The 22,611-nt window shown below is 50.6% G+C and overlaps 1 protein-coding gene across 1 annotated transcript in view; it reads right to left on the minus strand.

Annotated features, from left to right (window-relative positions):
- Positions 1-22,611, minus strand: part of TENM2 (teneurin transmembrane protein 2) — an 842,102-nt gene that overhangs the window by 173,837 nt on the left and 645,654 nt on the right. Inside the window, exon 6 of the mRNA XM_045827298.1 lies at positions 11,094-11,216. Coding sequence (XP_045683254.1) covers positions 11,094-11,216 — 123 coding nt within the window. The remainder of the gene's footprint in view (positions 1-11,093; positions 11,217-22,611) is intronic.

Consider the following 22,611-nt stretch of genomic DNA (forward strand, 5'->3'; position numbering starts at 1 on the left):
AAATAAAAATTAGCTGTCGTCATTATTATTCTCTGTAAGGCTCTAAGCCTAAATCGTGTTCTTTATTTTGTTAAAATAATGACAAGTCCAGGGGGAAATGCTTATTATCCCCAGTTGATCAGAAGCTCTGATTATTTTAATTTGGAAACTAATTTGTAGTTCAAAAATGCTGCTTTAGCCAGTCCCCTCCTCCCCCTAAATTAAGGCCCTTTGGGAGAAGGGGTATAATGAAAAGGCCCAGTAAGGAAAAAACGTGGCGAGAAAGACCCCTGCAGAGGAACAGCTCAGGGGCCTTGGCGAAGGCCCAGAAGCGACCCCCGTAATTGTGGTGTGGCAGGCAGTCCGCGAAACGGGCAACGGGGGCATAAACGGTGGTGGAGGGGGATTCGACTCGGCGTAGTGAACACACGGCACTACACAGAGGACGTGATACAGAACTGCACACCTGAAACCCATCGTGATTTTGTAACCAGTGTCACCCCAAGAAATTCAATAAAAATTACAAAAAATAAAAAAGAATGTGAAGAAATCGGTGACCTTTACGTGTAACAGGATGGGTTTTCCTTCACATCTGTCGGGCTTTCAGGGTTGCCGGGTTAATGACAGGATTTGAAGAAGAGGCAGGAAATCAGCCCCCGCCAGCGGCTAATCTGCTGCTGAAACCTAAATGGGTTTTGATAATGTCAAGTCAAATGAGGGTGCGGAGGTGCGCAGGCAGCCCGCCTCTGCGCGGCGCTGGCTCCGGGGAAGTCAGACGCGGAGCCGCAGGGGTAGGGTTCTTACATCAGTGGGACCCCCTGCTTTCGCTAGGCCCCAACTTCAGGACCCTGGCTTCCGCAAAGGAGCTGCTATCCTCAGGGACTGCGGGCTGTCTTCCCGGCTGTCTCATGTCCCCCTAGGGTTCCAGACGCTCCCCTTCTTTAGGTCTCATGCACAAAAGGAGGCAGGGCGCCCGTGTGATGATGGAGCACAAGTTTTGCAGTCAGACAGAAGTGGGTTCGAATCCTGACTCTGGCTCTTCCTTGCTGGATGACCTCCAGCAGCTGGCTGAACCTCTCTGGGCCTCCATTCTTGCTGTCTTATCAAACAGGCACGGTGAGAGCTGCTCTCTCACAAGGTGGGAGTAACAAATGGACGTGCACCAAGCAGGGCTGAGGGCGGTCCCCAGCACACAGAGCAGTAGAATGAATGCTAGTTAGTTACATGGAATTAAACAGAGGCATGAAAAACTATATGGGAAAGCGTTTGGCTTTCTTTCCAGAGTAAAGGATTTTTTAAAAAGAAAACATTGTGTGTATGTGTGACATAAATGTATGTGTATGTGTAGACACATTTATATGCATGCATATTTGTGTTTTTCTTATCTGTCTACCCAGAGAGGGGAAGAGCATGATTCTTTTAGAGTAGACTCGATGGAACAAGCTTCAGATTGGGAATCGGTGTCTGTCCCCATCACTGATTTTGGGGGGGACCATCTAGAAGCGATGACTTGATCGATGAGCTTACTTTATGGACAAACCTGCTTCACTGAGTAACACGGACATTAAGGGCCAAGTCAGTATTCCACACTGAAGCTCCCTTCTCCTTTACAACCTCACCCCCGTCAGAAAAACAGGCTCTTCCCTGACTTCCCCCAGCATCTACCACCCTGGACTCTGCAGCAGTGCCTGTGGTCAGGCACGAGAATTGACCTCGCTCACCTTCCTAGGTCTCCTCAGCAGACACTGCGCTGCCTGAGCTCAGGCAGAGCCGTGACCTCACCTCCGGTCTCGGTGGTTTGCACCTGGCAACCCCTGGGTCTGCTCTACCAACACTTGTTGAACTGAGTCAAGTTTTCCTGCCCATCGGTGGGTATCTTAACCCCACCCCCGTGACAACTGGGTGAAGTGAAAGCCTTAAGGAAGACTTACTTTGCAGAGTTGCATGTAAACTAAATTAAAAAAAAAAGTACCTTTTGAAAGTTCTATGAGGATGTTTACCATTTAAAGGAAACTTCCTTGGGGAGCCTTTTGAAAAGTCGTAAGTAAACTCTTAGTTTATCTTTTGTGTAAAATCTTATAAACAAGCCAGCAAACCAGGAGAGCTGGAGGCCAGTGAAAAGGTGTTTAGATTAAGGACCGAAAGTCAGGGCTCCGGATCCTGATGCTTAACGACTATCAACCTTTTGTGGAAGGGACAGGGGTGTAGGTAAATGATGGGGTTGAACTCCTTCCCACCGAACAGCTGGACAGTTTAGGAAGGTCTAGCTTTCAAAGTCTCAGTGTCCTCATCTACAGAAAGAACGCTTTGAGTGGTTTGGACTCAAAGATATCTTAAGCGGCCTTTCGCGCTAGTGTGTGGCTGTCTACAGAGCGAGCCAGGTGGGCCACCTCTGGGCATATGCTACAAAGGATGGGGGTGTGTGTGTGTGTGTGTGTGTGAAGTTGGCAGAAGGGAAGAAGGTGAGTTCACTTTCAAAAAACTCGATTCAATTAACATGTTAGAGTTACTGTTAAAAGCTACCCTGACCAGTGTGGCTCAGCTGGTTGGGCATCATCTGGGGAAGCAAAAGGTCACCAGTGAGATTCTTGGTCAGGGCACATGCCTGGGTTGCAGGCCTGGTCCCCGGCAGGGGTGCGTACAAGACGCAACTGATCGATGTTTCTCTCTCTCATCAGTGTTTCTTTCCCTCTTTTTCTCCCTCCCTTGCCCTCTCTCTAAAAATAAATAAAATCTTAAAAAAAAAGCTAGTGACTGCTTTCAAACCAAATTCTCCAGATGGGCAACTGAATTATGCTTTTGCCAAGAGGGGTTTTTACTTTTCTCACACACACACACATGCATGCTTTTACATACAAAATTTTCATTTTGAAAAAATTTTGCATTTACAGAAGAATGTCAGAAAATGGCACAAAGAATTCCTGCATATCCTTTGCCCAGATTCCATATAAATTCACATATGATACATGTATATATTTTTGAGACATTGAGAGTAAGCTACAGACAAGATGCCCCTTTGCCTCTAAATACTTGTTTTTCCCTAAAAGCAAGGACATTCTTTTTTTTTCAGAATCACCGTATAGTGATCAAAACCAGAAAATTAACATTGATACAATGCTATATCTAACTTACAGACCTTACTCAAATTTCCCAATTGTTCCACTAATATTCTTTAGAGCAAAAGAGAAGAGGCTTTTCCTATTTACTTTAGAAAAATCTTTAACGTGTGTATAACTTCTGTAATTTTGTTTATTTATTTATTTATTTATTTTTAAAGATTTTATTTATTTATTTTTAGAGAGGGAAAGGAGGGAGAAAGAGAGAGAGAGAGAAACATCAACGTGTGGTTGCTGGGGGTCATGGCCTGCAACCCAGGTATGTGCCCTGACTGGGAATCGAACCCTGTGACATTTTGGTTCACAGCCCGCGCTCAATCCACTGAGCACACCAGCCAGGTCTATAACTTCTGTAATTTTAAAGACACTTTTGTAAATACTGCCTCAGAAGCCTTTAGAAAAGATAGTTTTGCCAAGTGCTGCAGTCATTGCAGGGACCCATCTCAGTGGCTCTGCCCCTGGAGGTCAAGTCCCTGGGCTGATGTGCAGGAAAGAAGGCCTGTGCTGCTTGCCAAGGTCAAGGGCAGCAGCACAGGCCAGGCCCCCTGTCCCACAAACTGACCTGACCCTGAGCCATGTCACCTGTTCTAGGACCACAGACACCAGCTAGTCCCTAACGGGCTGCCATGGAGAGACAGCTGACAGGAAGCCAAGTAACTGAGGTTTTAACCTTTACCGCCAGGGAGGGTGTCCTCAGACTGAGAATTTCTCAGGCCTTGGAAGGCATTGTGACCCGGCCACGGGCAGCCCTGGGTTGGAGTCCCAGCTCTGACACTGCGAGCTGTGTGCCTTCAGGAGAATCACTCCCCCTCTCTGAGTTTACCTACTCATCTGTGTAATAAGGTTTCTTCTTCAGATTAACTGGGGTAAATACGCGGTACCTGCCTTACAGGTGGTTCTACATCTTTCTATCCTGTTGTGCTACCTGGAAACAGCTGTACGATCCCAGATTTGGAGGATCAGATTGTGATGGGCTAATTTAAAATGCAGGCTTCCCAGTGCAGGCATAATGCACTGCAGGGGGCTGAGGGCTGGGTGGGGCAGGGCGGCCAAGCTGAAGGAAACAAGCCGTCATTTTTTCAAAGCAGCTAAAATCAACCTGCAACGAGTGGTCAGTGTGTCTGCAGACAAGGAAGGACCTGTCACATGAGTTAAGGTGCTGTGACCAGAGGAAAGAAAGTCACAAGTTCACTTGCTCCAAACTGCAAATTGTGTTCTAGCTGCTTTTGGCAGGTACCACCTCTCGGCAGCCCGGGTTAGTGAAACACAGCCAGATTTTATTCACTTAACAATGATTCATGAATGTCCAAAGCAATGTTGGGAGAGTCATGCATTCATACTTTCATGCAGCAGATCGAGCACCTACTATAGTGCTAGGTAGTCTTTGGTCAGCATCAAAATTGGGGTGTGTGTCTTAGTCCCATCATCCCTTATCCAGGCACCTGCAGCCCAGGGTCCTGTGGCTTTGGGTTGGGCTTGAACTGGCAACTTCAGGAGAAGAGGACCTACGCATCCTTGTGAAAGTCTGTGCATGGCTGGCTGCCTACCATCCTCGGTCTAGGCAACGGTCCAGTCCAGCCCACACCTCCCAGAGCTGCAGCTTCCGTGTCAAACTTTTCTATCTATGAGCTCAAAGTGAAAAGTGGAGATAATCATTTTGCCCTAAGAAGCAGATGCTTAACACACGATCGTGCTGGCTGGTTCATCTCCAGCTTGAAGATGAGAATTCTGGGTTTTTAGAAGCAACACTAATGATCAGTTTCACAGGATGGCCCACCTCTACAGCTCCACGGAAGACTGCCTGTGTAAATGGGAAGCTATTGCCTATTTCAGAAACATGTACCTACGATTCCAACCAGTTAAGTAAGACTGATGTTGAGCAAATCGACAGCCTTCCACAGCCACATTAGGAGCTAATCATTTCAGAAAACGTTGCCATAATTCATTTACGGAAACAGCGAGACGACTCCCCAAACAAGAGATCAAGGGAATGAACTCATCGCCGTACCAGGGAAATGAAACCTCGCGTTCGAGCTTCCTAAACTTAACCGAACTCGGGAGGCACCTTGGCGTAAATCTGCCTTGCAGATTATTCTGCCTCACATATTTTTATCTCTTGCAAATAAAGTTGAATTCAGAAGATTGCTTCAGTCATTACACCTCATTTCCGTTTATTGGGGAATCAGGACAACCATCTGAGGGTTCTGTTTAACCAAGAGATGGGCGAAAAGATTCTCCTAAGGACATTCGATTCACTGCCTTAGATCATAGCTCTGCGGAGTCCTCGGTGCCCCGTGGGTCTTCACCCCGCCGTGGGCTGGCCGTCCTTCAGGAGCACATTCCTACCCTGAGCATCACTGTCCCTGCGATGGCAGTCGCGGTGTCACAGGGCAATACTGATTCCTATAGAACCCTCCCGTGCTTGGGACGGCCGGCACTGAGGGATGTTATGAAATGACGTAGCCCTTGTTTAGATCCTTTGAAAAATGAATCTGTCACCTTAGATCAAAATGGTCAACTCTTCGTCACTAAGCATTGTTACCGGACATTTTTACATCTGGCTGTTCAGGTGGTCTTGTTTCTGCATGAATCTTTAGCTCAGTTTATTGGCATTATTTATAGCAGCTACAATTTATTCCGGGGTGATTATTTGCCAGGCTATCTCCTGATTCCTTTGTGAATGTCTCCCTCCTTACCCTCACCCTGCCCCGGCCATTTTTCAGATGAGAGGACCACGAAAGTAAAGGGACTTGCTTAAGGTTGCATGGCTGTAAAGTGGGGGCGGGGGCTGGGACTGAAAGCTATGTCTGGTCAACGCTGGATCTCACCCATCTAATGCCTATGCTGACTGCATGCCAGAGGCTGGGCTCCGTAGAGGAGATTCAAAACAGCGTGCATCCTGGCAGACAGAGGAGACCCGTCTCTGGGTGTGCGTGGCAACTCAGAAAAAGAAGAGCCAAGGCGAGCAAGGGCAAATGCAGTGGGGAGGAACTGGATTTATTAATACCCATGTCAAGCCACAATGACGCCGGGGACATCAAAAACTCTGCAGCTTAGAACAGGGTTGCGGGTGACACTCAGAAGCGACGACCTTGCAATGTTATGCACTTAGGTGGTACCCATCCCTAACAATGGCAGAATATGGCCTCCAAAGCAAGGGAGGCTGTTGTGTTGGCACACAGGCTATGGGTCTGTTTTCCACGAGACATGCACCATTGTAAGGACTGGCTCCCACGTAACGACCCCTTGCCCTTCTGGGGCCTTCACTGACTTTCAAAAAGCCACACGCAGGGAAGCGATCGTTCTGAAACCCTGGGCTCTGTTCACTGAGAGGCTGACAAGAGCCAGAGGAAGAATTACCAACCTTCCTGCTAATCTGGCTCCTTGCACCGTGCACCAAGCCAACTAGTAAAAATCATTATGAAGTTTTTGCTGAAAGGGCAAGTGTAGAAAAACATGTTTCTAAACAGACTAACAGTCTTTGCCATTTTTCTTCCAACTTGCATACCATCTGTAAATTCTGATTTTTTTTTCCAAAGGGTAGGAAAGAAATGTGCTCCAGGCACAAATAAATGTTTACAGCTGAGTTATAAACTGAGAACGGTGTGGCTTCAACCAGGCTGGCAGCGGCGGAAGTCAGGCTGCATGGACACAGGAGACGCCGTGGTGGACGGGCCAGCACACTGGCCGCTCTGACTGCAAAGTCCGGCTTCCCACGGATCTCATCAAGCGAATATTTGGGAAGAAGTCTCTGTTCACATTTGTTCTAATGCTGAGAATTAAAAAAAAAGATGAAGTGGCGTGATTGCCTATCTTGACCTCCTGAAGGCAGCCTTTGCCGTTGGAAATTACAGAGCCTCGTGAGAAGTGGCAGCCGGCAGGGGCCTGTTCCACGCAGCAGCTGAAACATGTCGCGATGATGTCAGGGACGACGACGAATATCCACGGATCTCTTGCTAAGTGCTGGATCCCACGCACTGTGTTTTACAAGACATGTCTCATGTACGCCGGACAGTGCGCTCGGGAGGGGGTGCTGGTGTACAGATGAGGAACCGGAGGCCAGGGGAGGGTGCCTGACCTACTTAGGCGCATGCAGCTGCTCAGGGATGAAGCTGGTGTTTGCATCCAGCTGGACCAGGTCAGGGTCCTGTATTATAGAGAACCTATTAATGCCCAGTGAGTAAGGTTATCTTATATCCAGCTCACAGTCAAGAATGTACAAAAACTGATATATTCATAGTTTGGTCTCTTCTCCCTAGACGTCTATCATCTGCGAACTTCCCGGCAAGACCAAGGAAAGCAGACATGGGTTTGTGGATGATGGAGAGCCGTCAGCGAACTTTTTCTGTGAAAGGCCAGATGGTAAAAGCCTTTTAGGCTTTGTGGTCCTGACTGAACTGCGCTGTTGTGGACCAGAAGCAGCCACGGACTCTGAGTGCCCGTGGCTGTGCTCCAATAAAACTTTATTTGCAAAAACAGGCAGCCGGCCAGATTTGGTCCACCAGCTGTAGTTCGCTGACCTCTGATATAAAGGACACCTTAAATTTAAAATGAATGATAGGTTTTGAGAATGATCCATGAAATTCTACTCGGGAGCTTATTCTTTCTTAAGATCAGTGAGCAAATTGGCTACATACGATGTGCCCTTTAAAAGCTCTCGTACGCTTTGCCTCTGGGCCTAGCCAATCAAACCGGATTCCCTTATGTTATCTGACCAGGTCAGAACACTGTATTGAATCTTTGTTCTCCAGGCTTATCTAATCCCAGATCTATGAAAAAGTGCTCCGTGCTCTCATAATGAAGATGTATGAGTTCATTCCTTTTAACATAGAAATACACAGAGACGGTGAGTGATTCTGGCAGCCTGTGGGCTCCCTGTTCTGGATCTGAAACCCAACAACCAACCCCGCTAAGGTTTAATTGAAAGAGCGAGCGGAGGGAAAAAAAAAACAAAAAACCGTGAACGAAAACAAATGGAAAAGGGAAGATAAAGCACAGAGAACATACCCTCGTAATGGACCAAGTGCTTTGTTCCCACTAACACCCCAGACTGTGCAGGCCGCCCTGTCTATTAGATTTCTTTCCAAATCTGAGAAATGTAAACACTCCTAGAGACCAGGTAATGAAATCGCTATTGATGTTACCCACATGTCTGTGTTTTGCTTACATTTTAATTTGCTTCTGCTGGATACGTACCTGGTAATTGCTTAATGAGATTAACCTTGTGGCCACGTGTGGGGGATCTTGATTAAAACATTATCAGAGTGAAGGATTATTGTACACCACCCCCCAAAATGGAGGGGGTGTTATTTAATTAACTTATTGCCAATATTTCTTGATTGTCTCTTGGAAACACTGGAAAAGTAGTCAATTGGAATTGATCTAGGTCATCCAAATGTACAGAATTGGGGGGTAGGAGGGACGGAGGGAGGCCACTGAGTAAAGAAATTCAAACCTAAGGTCACTTTCTCCATGAGAGGTAGCCATGTGTGAGAAAATTAAAACCTTTCCAGTAGTTTTTTTTTTTTTTAAAACCAAACTACAGCATGCGAAGGAAGAGATCCGGTATCTTCAGTCATCAGAAGAGCGCTGTTTTGGCGTTCAGAAATGAGTCGTTCAGAGTTTTACTTCGGCTGTAAGCGATTTTAAATTCTCACCCCTTTTCATAAGAGTCCTATTGACAAAATTTATTAGACAACGATTCAGCCACCTTTTTTTGTCTGTCTCATGACTCACTTGGAAAACAGCTGAACTGGTGATGTTACAGGACTTACACACAACATTTTCGAAAGTGTATGGCACCCGAGAGGAAACATTCTAGTCTTTCCAGAGACACCGCGGAAAAGTATTTCTTCGTCGGTAATTTAGAGACAGCGTCCTCTCCATTAGGGCTTCTTCTCGGTGGGGAATCTCCCCCTGTGCTCTGTCCGTGCTCGTGAGGGATGCTCATGCGTTACTGTGGATGGGAGGAGGGGCTGGTCCTAATTTAGAGAAGTTAATGCCTATCAGTGGTCCCCTTTCATGAAGAACAACATGTAAAAAGAGTTTGCCCATAATTTCAGGATGTGTGCACACTTAACAGGCATTTCTGCGTCTGAGCATAGAATACGTGTGGTCACTTTCAAATATGTGTTCTGCATTCTCCTCAAAGGACAGGGTGTTGCCCTGTAGATTCCAGGACACTTGTGGGTGAAGTATGAGAGAGACCCCGGAAGCAGGGGTTCCCAAAGAGCATCACCGTGACATTTTGGATGGGGCAGCTCTTCACTGTAGGGTTGTCCTGTGTCTTGTAGGATGTGTAACTGCATCTTGGCCTCTACCCACTAGGTGCCACTTGCGACTATCAAAACACGTCTTCAGACCTTGCCCTGTGTGCCCTGGCGGGCAGAGATGCTCTGGCTGAAAACCTCCGCCACAAAAGAAACCAAGTCCTGGAGGAGAAGAGACCGAAATCCCAGGCCAACACGCTGAGCTCGGGGCTTTGTGGTCGGTTAGGGCAGGACATGATCAGCTAAGACAAAGTCGCCTTTTCATCTTCAGCTGTAGCTTTAGTGACCTGATCATAGACAGCATATCATTTCATCCTAGGATGAAACTTTTTCATGCTCGCTTACAGGTAATTTAGCGTTATGATTAGGATAGATGAGTGGAGCAATTAGGAGAGACGGGATGAAAAGACAAAAATGTGGTACTGGAAGCACTAGGACAGACTTGGGGAGAACCTGCCAGCCACATTAGCATCTCGGGATGATGAATGTCCATCTGTTCGGGGAGGTGCACTCTAGAATCTTCTCTGTGGAAAATGACTGACCTAAGGACGTTCCAACAAGCTTGCTCAGAGACGCACAGGGCACAGACCTGAGTCTTTGTGGCCGCTTATTTGGTTTGGGGTAAGTTTCTTAAACATCCTGGGTCTCAGTGTCTCTGAGATAATGTTCCTCCCTCTAGACCGGCTGATCTCACACTATGCTAAGCCTGGCTTGCAATAGGTGCGCAATAAATGTTAGTGCCTTCTCCATCTTTGGCGTGTCCTTGAGGGGCGTTATAAGAAGCGTGGGAGTGAAACACTGTGTGTTTGGAGAAACCCACCCGTCTGTGACTCTCCCCCCGAACTCAGCAAACCTAATGGTGCCACTGGCCGCTGTTCTCTCTCTTTTCTTTCTAAAGGTGGAAGTTTTTTTTTAAATAAATTGCATTTATAAGTGATCTGTATTAGAATATCATAAATGTCCCGTTAGTCCATTTCTACCCGTGATGCACAGCAGACACCTATTTTAGCTGCTAATGAAGGGCTACACAGCTCAAAAAAAAACATGGTGCAAGAATAATGATTTTGGTTTGTCCCGTACCTTACATCCCTACCTCCCCATGGTTCTGTTTGCTCTCCTCCTCCTTAGCACCTTGTTAGCACCTTTTTTCCCTGCAAGAATACAGCTGCCTGATTGCTTCCATAAATACTCCCATTGTCCCCTTCACTGTACTCAGAAGAGAAGCTTTGTTCCTCAGTTGTCAAAACTCCTTTCTATTCTCTCCTAAAGCCCAACAGCTCTGAGCCCCAAGTCCTTATCTTTCAGGCTGCGCCTGGCGGGACTTCCTCCCTGGGGAGGCCGCCTCTCCCCGCAGGAGAGGCCTTTCCTTGGCTCTGGACTTTCTCCACCAGGAAGGACTTTCTCCAGCTGCTGCTGGTGCTGCGGCTTCTGCCCAGGCCTTGGGATGCTTTCAGGCAGCTCCAGAGCCCGCCAGGTGCTGCAGATAGCATAGGTATGCACGTCGTTCTGAGCAGGCACCTCGCCAGCTCCGGGCTGCGGCCAAACAGAACTAACAGACAGGAACAGCAAACAGCTTCTAACGGGGGTACTTTGGAAAGGCGACACCCCCCCTTCTTTCTTTTCCTTTTTGCATACCTTCCAAGATTTGGATTAGAAAACCTGAACCAGCTGGTGAGAGCGCTGCATTTTCCGGGGACCTCGAGGGGGCGAGCAGCAGCTGTAACCTCACCTTTGCCTCCAGATGGCATCGTTGCCACATCATCGTTTCCTGGTAAGCCGGTCCTAATGCCGTTGTTGAAGGTGTGTCCATCTGCCGGCTGCAGTTGCCAGTTGAGTCCGAGCAGATGCATGGCTGCGGGAGAGACAAAGTCAAGGAAATGTGAATAGATAATTCAGCAATGCAAATGTCAGGGGGAGGGCCAGGTGTCTTTTCCAAGCCACTGCCTTTTTAAGGAAGCTGCTGTTCCAAAGTGGCCGGCCCCAGGCTGTAGGGAATAGCAGCTAAACACAGAAAACAGGCAGCTCTGGGCAGTCAGGTCTCCTCTCCTGCTGCTGTTTACAGCCTGGGGGGTGGGGGAGGGGGAGGGTCCCCGAGGTGGGCAGAGGAGGGAGGGGGGAACAGCCCAGACCGCCCAAGTGGCACCACTACGGAGGGGAAAGTGCCCCTTTGGAACCACCGTACAGGGTACTGCCCCCACGTCCAGGCTCTCCTGCCCTGGGGCGCGGTTGTTCTTGGACTAGCAGTCCAGGGGCACTGACGAGGAGTCCCCCAGACTACTCAAAATGCCAGTGGGTTTTAAGACGAGGCTTCTGACCTGGGACCAGCCTGCTGGTCTACCGAGACCTGCACGGAAACACCATGAAGCACTGCCCCCCACCCCACCCGCCATCAACCTGCCACTACGTCAAACTTTAAAAATACTTTTCCTTCCTACCCCTATTCACGGTAAGTAAATACTTTACAGCCCATCAAGAAAAAAGCTTGGCATGGGGGTGGAATGGGGTCCTTTTCTGAAAATATCACAATTCCTCCCTTCTCTTTACTCCCCCACTCCCTAGAAAAAAACCACACACTGGACCGCAACTCGGGGGAGACAGTTCCGAGGCAAGAGGCACGACCTCTTCTCTTTGCCCGGGAGACGAGCACATTGCACCCTGCTGCTTTGTTGCTCCATGCACCCACAAACGCAAACTTCCGTCTGGTCCCCCTCCTCCCTCTGTCGGCCCCAACTCCCCACTGCCCAGCTGGATTAGCAAACTCAATACGCCCTATCTCCGTCGCTTCCCGGTGCCTTTTTCGACCACATTCAGCAGAAGGCGACACCCCAACAACCTGCGTTCTTCCCAAGTCCCCATTGAAGAAATGCTTCATTCTCAAACCGAGGAGGAGTTCATTTCCCTACATATTTCTGCTTCTAACAATAACCACGCCAAGCCTGTCCGGCATTTCTGCCGGACATGGGCTGACGCGGTCGCTCTGTGTCCGGCGCCGCGGCGGGAGAGCAAGGGCCATTGACAGGGATGGTAAGGGGACAGGAGAAACAATTAACCACAGAAAACACAATTAGGAAGCTGTGCACACAGCAATTAATTGTGCATGCTTGCCACCGCTTCGGGTCGGCTGCATTCCACTCAGGTTAAAAACCTGTCCTCTGACAGTGCAGCTCAGGCTGGTGGCTGCAGGTGAGGGCGGCAAGGCGTCCCCTCGAGGACACCGGGCTTTTCCCTTCCAGACGCTCCCAATTCGGAACTCTGTGTTGTTTCTCGACAGGACTCGGAAGGGCAGGGCCCACCGATGTCACCCTTGGAGATGATAAACACGAGTGAGAATGGGTGACGTTCGCTGTACACTTTCTGTCGAGGTGCCCCCTGAGTTTCCTCTGCAGCTTATCCACTGTATGTGGGTCACTTACTTGGAGAGACACTACTGCAAGAGACTGCCTTGAATAACGACGTATTTTCCCTGTACAGAGGTCAGGGAATGAGAACGGATGACCGTGGCGTCAAGGAAACCACAGCTTCTGGTGCGCATTGACCAGGGGAGGGGAACCAGGGAATTAGCTGTTTTGCAATGATTTTTAAAAAAGTGTTACGATGGGGTTACCTGGGCTTGCACTGAGACGAGGTTCTTTTCGGGGCAGGGGCCGGGGGGCGGTTTCTGTGTTTTAAGACAGACTCGGACAGGTATTGCAGGTGCGGCTGTGGCCGAGGCCTAACAAAGCTTTGCGTTTCACATCGGTAAAAGGAAGCAGTGCATCCATCAGGCACCGAAGACTCAACCTCCCCGGCACTCCATTGGTTTGAAAAGCCTGGTCAGAACTGCTCCCTGTTACAGGCCTCAGTCTTTCATCCCAGGCAGAATGCACCGCCCCCTCCGCGGTTCTGGGAGCACCCTGAGCGGATGACGCCCGGACCCTCCTGCACGGAAGCTCGGCATTCGGGAGACGGTGTCCTCTCTGCTCTCAGAGGTGCCTGCCCTCCCTCCCTTTCTGTTTTGGGCTCCACAGAATCTCTCTTATTTTTTTAAAAAGTAGTATTGTGAAAACAAGACAACTGCAGACGGGGTGGGTGAGAGGGGTCAGGGCCAGGGCCAGCGGGTAGCTTCTCGGACAGCCCCCAGGAGTGGGAAGGAAGGAAAGACGAGGAGAAGGCGAGATGGAGCTGGGAGGAGGGGAAACAAGCGCGAGTCTGGGCACCGGCTCCGGCCTCCCAGCGAAGCAACGCCGCGAAGACGGAACTCAAGTTGGGGCACATTTTCTGTTGTTCGACCGCATGTTAAGTAAATAAGTGAGAATCATAGCAGGGAAACAACCACCTTCTCTTGTTTTTTTGGGGGGGAAGGGGCAGAGTCTGAAATAGGCTTTTGTTTACACTTTTTTCCCCCCTTGATCAGAGATTCCTTCTCCTTTTCTTGAGTAAGAAAATGAGAGTCTCTTTCCGGCCTGTGGGGATGGGCTGAAGGGTCCTCAGGGGAGACACCCGGGGTGGGGGTGGGGGGGGGTTGCGAAGTCAACCCGTTTCGGGACTAGTAAGACCTCTGTGCCTCATTTTGCCCCTGCTCTGTCCTGTAGCTGAGGCTGAGAAAGCAGTCGGACTCAGCCAAACTCCCCTTCTGCCTTCTGTAAAGGTTTCCCTTTGCCGGGAGGGTCACGGCTGCTGGGGGACAGAGGCAAGGTAAGCATCTCTCTGTCCCCCAGTGGCCCCACAGAGCGCCTCCAGCACAGAAGGCGCCCCCTCCGTGTTTGTTAGAATACGCAATGCCACGTGGGGGAAGACAGAGGGGGTAGGACTGTAGGACATTATGCTCCTATAAACAACAAATGCGTAACACAGGGGCGTGAAGGATGGAATGGTATGCAGCAACAGGGACGAGCCTGCAGAGAGATGCTGTTTCGATTATCGTGTATCGATACACGTGGCCAGTCCTTGAAGCCCTTGCACGGCCAGCTCCGGGGGCCTTTCTGCAGACATTAGCCTGACCGAGGCTCCTGGCTTTCCTTTGAGGTGGGAACTGCCATGATCCCAGGCTCACGGGGGAGGAAGCGGGGGCTATGAAGTGTGATCGCGGGGGGAGTCTGGAATCAAAGGAGGATTATTACAGTGGGAGGCGGCCGACTTCTTCGTATGTCCTGGTGATCGGATTACAAATTCTGGGTCGCAACAGGGTCTCAGCAAACCTAGTCTCTTTCTTGCAACCTGTGTCAATCTCGGTGGGGTGGATGAGTGACTGTTTCCTAGTTTCGGTACCCCTTCCTGAAGGGGGTGCTATTTTCTCATCTTGTTGAATTCCGATGTGGGCCTGTGACCAGGCAGCACATGCTTTGCATGCTTCTGGTCCTCTCCCACACCACACCATAGGTCTGGGTCCTGAGTGAGGAAGAGGCCATGGCTCGGAGCCACGGCTGACCAGTGACACAATAGCAGAATGAGTGAAGAAACACACTGGTACTGTTGCAAGCCGTGGAGAGTTTGGGGTTGTTTGTTACAGCAGCATCCCTGAGACTATCTAGACCAATACATTCACTTCTAGGGAAAGTGAGAAATGCCACTTTTCTGCACCAGGCCACTTGTGCATTCCTCAAAGCTATTTACGTACAGGGTACGAGTCCTTTCCAAAACCCAGCCGGGAAGAGTTAGGACACATTGAGGGCCACGGCGTTTGGTTCTATAAACAACAACAAAGAGCTCTTTAAACATTATGGCATCGTATTTCCGGCTGTGATCCGCTCTCAGAATCAGGTTTAGAAAGCGGAGGAGCCCTGGAGGAGCCAGAGTTACTGCTTCTTTATCTCAGGACTGTGGGTGAACACTGGCCTCATCGATGCATAACTTATGTAATAAGACATCCTGGATGCAGCGGGTGGGCCCCGCTCCCACTGCCACACAAAGGCGCCATCAGCGCGTCCCAAAAGGTGCCGTTCAGACCATCTTGGGGTCAGAAGTGAAATGAGTTTGGGAGGCCCTTTCCCTGATGCTCCTCACCCCCGCTGGCAGCCAAAATGCACAATTTATCATGATTTGACAGGCTCCGCTCCGGAGGGACCCTTGGACAGAACAATGGGGCTCCACGGGTCAGCGAGGATGCAGCGGGGAGAGGCTCCAAGTGGAAGCTGGTGGAATCCAGGTGGCAGCTGGGAAATCAGCCACTGCCAACGGAGGAGGCAGCCAAACTCCGAAAGTTTCCCTCTGGCCGAGGGGAGAAAACGCCCGTGGAGGGCTGCAAGTGAACCGAGGAGGGGTGACAGGCCTGCACACGGAACCCAGGCTGCAGCGAGAGTCAGAAACAGGCCTACCTGGAGGGAGGGGGACAGTTTCCAAGTGAAGTTGCCTGGTTTTTTGGTATCAGATGGGCCCTAAAAGAAATACTCAGGCGGAGCGCAAGCAGAAGAACGGGAAAGGGTTTGGGTACAGGTAACGAAATTCCCCAGCCGCCACAAGGATGGGAGATTACAGGCCTTGGAAAGTGGCAGCTTGGAACAGGAGCTGCCTGAAGCAGCAGTGTAGGGTGCAGGTGAGCCCTGCTGGGTGCCACTTAGAAGCTCCCACCTTCGCTGGCTGGCAGAGGATGCACCTGACAAGGGAGTCGATCAGTACGTCAGCCACGTTTCCCAGGGAGCTGCTCCGCCCCCTGTTTATCGAAGACGGCGAAGTGGGGGCCCTGGAGGCTCTGGGTTGGCTGAGAAGGCCCCCAGGAGCAGGCAGTCTCTTCAAAGATCAGGCTTGTTGACCCACAACCTGAGGAAGACCCTGGGCTTTCCCTTTGAAAATGGGAGCCATTGGGCAAGTGCAGTTTAGGGGGTGGGAGTGGGGGAAGCCATGCCTGCTGGGTGCAGTGGCCCAGTGTGGTCAGGCTGATCAGGGCCTTAGAGATGGGGGCAAAGCCCCTGCAGAGACCTGGTTGGATGATGGGAAAGGTCAGGGCCAGGTCTCCCTGCTCCCGCATCAGCCAGTGTAGTCAACAATGTCAGGCTCCCCCCCCCCACCGAAACACAGCCAACTCCGAAAGCGCCACCAAGTAGAGACGAGGACCCCGGTGGAATAATCAGGGCCCGATGCACAAGCGCTCCCCCTCCACCTGCACAGGCCACCTGCGAAGGCACTTTTGCAAGCAGGAGTGAAAATACACACACGCCAGTGAAGCTACCCAACGACATGGGGACAATTAACATTTACTTTGGCAATGCACCAAGTATTGGGCTAATTAGGTTAATTTATTTGTTTTTTTTTTTTTAAATCATTCAGCAAGTATTCATTGAGCACCTACTGTGTGTTAGCTGTGTCCTTGACACCCACAATAAAGCTGTTAGCGAGTTCCTTGTTCTCACGGAATGTACACTGAAGCAGGAGACCTACACACTAACCAGGTGAGGGACAGGTGGAGGGAGGACAGGGTCAGGGCGTTCCGGGACGTGGGGGATGGAAGGAGAAGTTCTGTCTAAACGAGGACTGGTCACGGACGCCGTCTGCGATCGAGGCCTAATGGGAGTGAGACAGTGATTCACGCTGACGTCTGGGGAGGAGCGTTCGAGGTTGGCGCAGACGGAGCGGCTCCTCCCGGAGTCAGACGGAATGGCCCGGAAGGTTCTCGAGAGGAAGACGACGAAAGCTCATTTATTCCCATCCCCGCCCCTTGCGGTGCAAACGTCACCGACACGGTCTGCGTAAGGAAATCGAGGCTCAGGGAGCTTAAGGGACTTGCCCAGGATCACAGAGCCTGGAGGTGGGAAATCTGGGCTTCAGACCTAGACTGGCGACGGCAGAGGCACAGCCGCCAGCCCCCCACTCTCCTGCGCTGACTCATCGGGGGTCCTCCCTGTCAACCAGGCCTGAGCAACACTGCGCCGGGCAGGGGGGCGACGGAATCCTTACTACCCGCTGTCAAGGTTTGCTCAGGAACACACGCGACCCCTGTGAGCAGGACCCAGGCCCCCGCAGATACGCCCAGGCCCCCCGTAGACACGCCCAGTCTGCGGTTCCACTGGGAGAATCGCCCCGCCCACAGGAAATGAACCTGACTAAGGCCGCGCAGCCAGGCTGACAGTATTTGGCGGTTCTTCCTCCTCAGGGAGGAGGGGCCCCTGCCACACGTTAACGGGACCCTTTCAAGGGATGCTGTCAGTGCCAGGGTGACCTGCTTCAAAGAAGAGACACAGCAAAACCATGAAGGATGACATTCTTGGAAATGTCTTAAGCCTCAAGGGTGTTTAAAACATTGAAATCTTAAAGGAGTTTAAAAAAAAATCCCTCCCAAACTGCCTTGGTGAAGTGATTTCTCTTGTTTCCCCTCCCACTGCATTGTCATACACTAAATGGAGTGGATTTTCCGAGCGCTGCAGGGAAGTTACACCCACGAGTCCCTTTGCTAGCAGTGAGACAGGTGTGCCTCTCGTCCCAGAATGCTCTGCAAACTGACCTGCCGGTGCCCGGCGTCCAACCTGCATCTCCCAAAATGGTTGCAAAGCTGATGGTGCAGGAATTACACAGAAGAGGAAGGAGGAGTCACAGATGATTCCAGAATCCCGGCAGGACCCCTGGAGAAGGGGGGGCCACTGGAGAAATGCACCTGCATTCACACCTCTCCCTGCACTCCGGTACCCTCCAGCCACGGGGCTAGAATGGTCATCTGGGGGATTTTGTCTGTGTCACCCACACCCAGTCCCTTGCAAATGCAGGGAGGCTTTCTGTCCCCTCCTGCCTGTGTGCCATGGGAACGAGGTGACAGTTGCACGAGGCAGCTCCGGGTCCAGGGAGCAGCATGTTCTCGAGACAAGAAGAATCCACATGGAGGGACCAGCGCATTAATCTATTGTCATGAAGGGCTCAGGCTAGTACAGCAAGTAGGAAGTGGTACGAAATTAATCAATTTCTGCGTGCGGAGGGAAAAACATGGGGCTCCTTGCAGCTGCAGGAGGTATGGAGCCCCGAGCTGGTGTCATCCCCACCCCTGACGTCCCCGCGGACACACTGCAGGTGGCCGCGGCCGACACTGGAAGCACGGTGCCTGGTGAGCTCAGGCGACCCGGAACAAGGCCCCCTTGCTCTCAGCATCACCAGGCAGATCGATACTCGAGACAGACATGTGCTCACAGCCACTTTCTGTCCCTGTGCTGGGTCTCCTGCACTGGAGCCGGGAGGACTGGCCTTGCTGGCCCCGTGTCCCCTGGTCCACTGAGCCCGCCCATCCCCAGGCACGTAAACGCGAGCCTGGAACCATTCTCCACACAGGCTATCAGTCACCACCAAAACTACCCCGCTCCCGTCCTGCTTTTCCCAGGAAAGAAATAAAATAAAAGCCTTTCTTTCTCCAAGAAAGGACCCATGTGATCAAAACACCTTTAGAGAATGATAATATCGGGAGGCTTTATTCAGCAAATAAATCATGGTCGGGTATTTTAAGAGCTTTTGTGATAGCAAAACACATCCCTGCAATCCATACACAGGCACCTAAACGCACCTTTCTCCACCTCCACCCCCGGAGCTTGTCATTCAGTCCGGACGGCCCGAAGGATGTTTTTCTTTAAGAACTGCGACCCACAGCCTGTTACAGAGGGGGCTGATCCACAAGACCCCCAACTACAAAGGAAGGGCGACGCAGGCAGCATGCGGCAGGGCCCCCCTCCCTCCCCCCGCAAGCCCAGGAAGTAGACATTGTGAATGTTTCTGAGGATAAGATGTCGTATCGATCGGTGGAGGTGCCATGCGTGCGGGAACAAAGAGGGAGAACTCTCCTGTGGAAAACAGCCTTCTGCAGGAGAGTGGTGAGTGGGGGCAGGGAGGTGGCAATTAGGGCACTGGCCACACTGTTCCCAGGACACTTTCTTCCTCCCCCAGGCGGCAGCCAACTCGGGGAGGAGGGTCTGAACACACTTCCCTTCCTGAGTCCCTGGCAGCCCCCAGCAAACTGCCTCCAGTGAGCCTTCGCTTTGAACCCTGGAGCCGCAGCCAGGTGGTTTGAGACCAGCAGCCCAGGCAGGGAGGGAGGCCTTAGGAATAGGGCAAAGGAGGAGCTAGGTTCATGCCCACCAGGGTTCGAATCCCCCTACGACTACGTGGGTGACCCTGCGCAAGCTTATTTACCTCTCCAAGCGTCACTCTCCTTAGCTGGATAAAAGCTAACGTGCAAAGTACTGACTCAGGGTCACGCAGTGTGCCCAGTGCTTTACAAGCATTGCCTTAGTTACCCTTTGCACTGAACCAGAGGCAGCTACTGTTACCATCCCCACGTCACAGACGAGAGAACGGAGGTGGAGAGGGGTCGGGGAATTTGCCCACACTGCCAGAGCTGGTAGGTGGGGCAGCTGGTTGCAGGCCCCGGCACACGCTCTGCGGCATGCGTCCTTGCTCTGTAATTGCATCCCCATGGGGAGAGGGGCGCTCGAACCAACCTGCAGAGCAGGGTCTTTGTCTTAATGGAGGCAGGGATCCGGGAGCATCGGACCCACAGGGGGCAGAGCAGAGTCTCACTTCCTGCTGGGTCTTGAGTCATTGTGTCATTTCAACAATGGTGCTCATGGCCAAGTTCTACTGCACCCTTAGCGTGGGCCAGGCACTCATGTTACGATATGTGTGTGTTGCTTTTGCATTTCACAGGTGAAGAAATTGTGGCACAGAGGGCTCAACTAACATGCAGCTGGGAAGCAGGAGAGGTGGGGTTTGAGCCTGAGCTGTGTGACACCTGACACCTGAGTACTGCACCTGCCCAGTTCCTGGCACACCAGTGCAGACTGGGGCTGTATTCTCGCCTCATTTGCATAAACCCCGTATCAGAGAAACCTTCGCAGCTTCCTGCCTCACATCCGAATGGCAGAACCACAGTCAAGATGGGCTCCAAGGTCATGGAGTCCAGACCTTTGCGGGACAGAGGATGACCTTGAGCCCTACTTAGGTGAAACGACTTGCCCAAGGTCTTGACAACGGAAGGCCCGGTGGACCGGGATGGAACCTTGGCCCCTTGACCCTGGTTTTCTCTCTGCTGTCCTGTTCCACCGCCTTAAAGATGGAGAATTCTGAAGCCTGGGGGCGATGCCAAGTCTTACTGAAGAGAAAATGAGGGACCGCAGAGAAGGCTGCTTCTCTCCCCCACTTCAGAGTTTTATTACTACCATTTGGCAGGCAGGGCACGAGCAGAAATAACCTGTTAATAAATTAGTCAACCAAAGAGGCATTATGATCCTTCCTGATCCCAAATTCATTAGATTGGGTTTTTATGACAAATTACTTCCACCGCAGACTCATTCACAACTAGGATCTAAAAATCGCCATTGCTCTATTTCTACCTGGACCGACAGGGCCACGGTCGATACGGGCGTGTTCTCTCCTGCACGGGAGCTCGGTAACGTCTTAGGAGGGAGAGATGCGCTGAAGAAATAAAGATGTCGAGCAAATCCTGTACAGAATTCTCACTTCGATTTGGCCGTTTGTTCGGCGGAGCCCAAATGAGGCACACAGGGAGGGAGGCTGCCGGTGTTCCTTTCAATTTTTAATTTTTGACACGGTTCGCGCAAGGATTTTTTTTTTTAAACTCTCGAGTCAAAAATCTTGTATTAGCAAATTGAGCTGGATCTTTCTCTTAAATGGTTTTTAGTTAAGTGGCTTGCACAGGCCTAACCTGAAGCACTTTAAAACTGGATTCCAATGGAAAGAAACAGCGTGTTAAAAAAAAATTAGTTCTATCTCTTAGGGCCTTATCAGGTAGCGGGAAATGAAATTCCCAGAAACACAGGGGCCTGGTTCTCTGATATGCTAATACCAACATGGTCAGCTTTCACTGGGAGAAAGAGAATCTGGAGCAAAACCAAAGGACATTTTCTTTTTGAAATGCAGGCCACCTGTAGCCATAAAAAAGGAACCACATTTTCATCTGCAATTAAATAAATGACACAATTAGACTTACTTTGAGTTTGTGACAATTTACTTAATAGAGCTAATTTCAGGGGTTTTATGTGATACTCAAGTCCCACTTCTTTCCTGCTAAAAGTACACATTTTTCTCAACAGGTAGCAACACTGTAACTGCCTGTAACTGCTGTGGCATTTTGGCTCATGCGAAGCATTCAATGACAGCAGAGAGACATAGGACATGGTTCATAATTAACCTCCCTCCTTCCTTTCCCTCGTGCTCCCTAGCCCCCCCCCATAATTCTGTGGAAGGCAGCAGTCCAGTGCACCCCAGTTCGCCTGCAGCTGTGGGGCGGCGTCTCCTCTGATTCCTGGGAGAGACGTTCTCTCTCACCTGCGTGTTTGGAGCTCCAGAAAGATGAACGCATTTGTAAAGTTCCCCAACTTGTTTTTATTATTTCAGTCTTTGAGGCTTAAATTTCTAAATATATTCCCTCCTGGCCTCCTCTGATTCCATTTAATCTTTAATGTAATAGAAGGCACTCCTGAGGTAGGTATTTTATTATCCCCATTTTACGAATGAAGAGAATGGAGCTTAGTGCACTTCTGCAACCCGCCTAACGCCCAGGGTGGCCGGACTTGCTCTTCTTAGTGCGTTAAATCTGCCGCGCTCCCACCAACAAAACACCAATCCAAAAGAACCTATGCACCCCAATGTTCATAGCAGCACAATTTACAATAGCTAGATGCTGGAAGCAACCTAGGTGCCCATCAGTAAATGAATGGATCAAAAAACTATGGTACATTTACACAATGGAATTCTATGCAGCAGAAAGAAAGAAGGAGCTCCTACCCTTTGCAACAGCGTGGATGGAGCTGGAAAGCATTATGCTAAGCGAAACAAGCCAGGCAGTGAAAGACAAATACCATATGGTCTCACCTTTAACAGGAACCTAAACAACAAAACAAAGAAACAAGCAAAATATAACCAAAGACACTGAAATAGAGGCCAGGCTGACAGTGCCCACAGAAGAGAGTAGAGGGAATTTAAGGGGACAGTGGGAAGGGTTCACAGGAACAAACTTAAAGGACACATGGACAAAAACTAGGGGGAGGGTGGTAATGGGAGGGAAGTGGGGAGGGTGGGGAGGGTGGGTTGGATTGGGAGTAAAAGGGAGAAAACTGTATTTGAACAATGATTAAAATAAAATTAAAAAAAAATCTGCGCGCTCCCGCAGTGAGGACTAAATCTCAGAGCCAGCTCCGTCCTTCCGCAGCCCTGGGGACAGCCCCCTGAGGAAGCAGGGCCCTCAGACCCTCCACGTTTTGCACCCCCTCCCCGCTCCCTCATCTGTCCGAAAGAACTGTATCAGGACACAGCCTTGGGTCTCTCCTCTGAACTCCCTGCCT

The sequence above is a fragment of the Phyllostomus hastatus genome, unplaced genomic scaffold, assembly GCF_019186645.2.
Source record: "Phyllostomus hastatus isolate PE091 unplaced genomic scaffold, TTU_PhHast_1.1 phas_contig_150, whole genome shotgun sequence".
NCBI classification, from domain to species: Eukaryota; Metazoa; Chordata; class Mammalia; order Chiroptera; family Phyllostomidae; genus Phyllostomus; species Phyllostomus hastatus.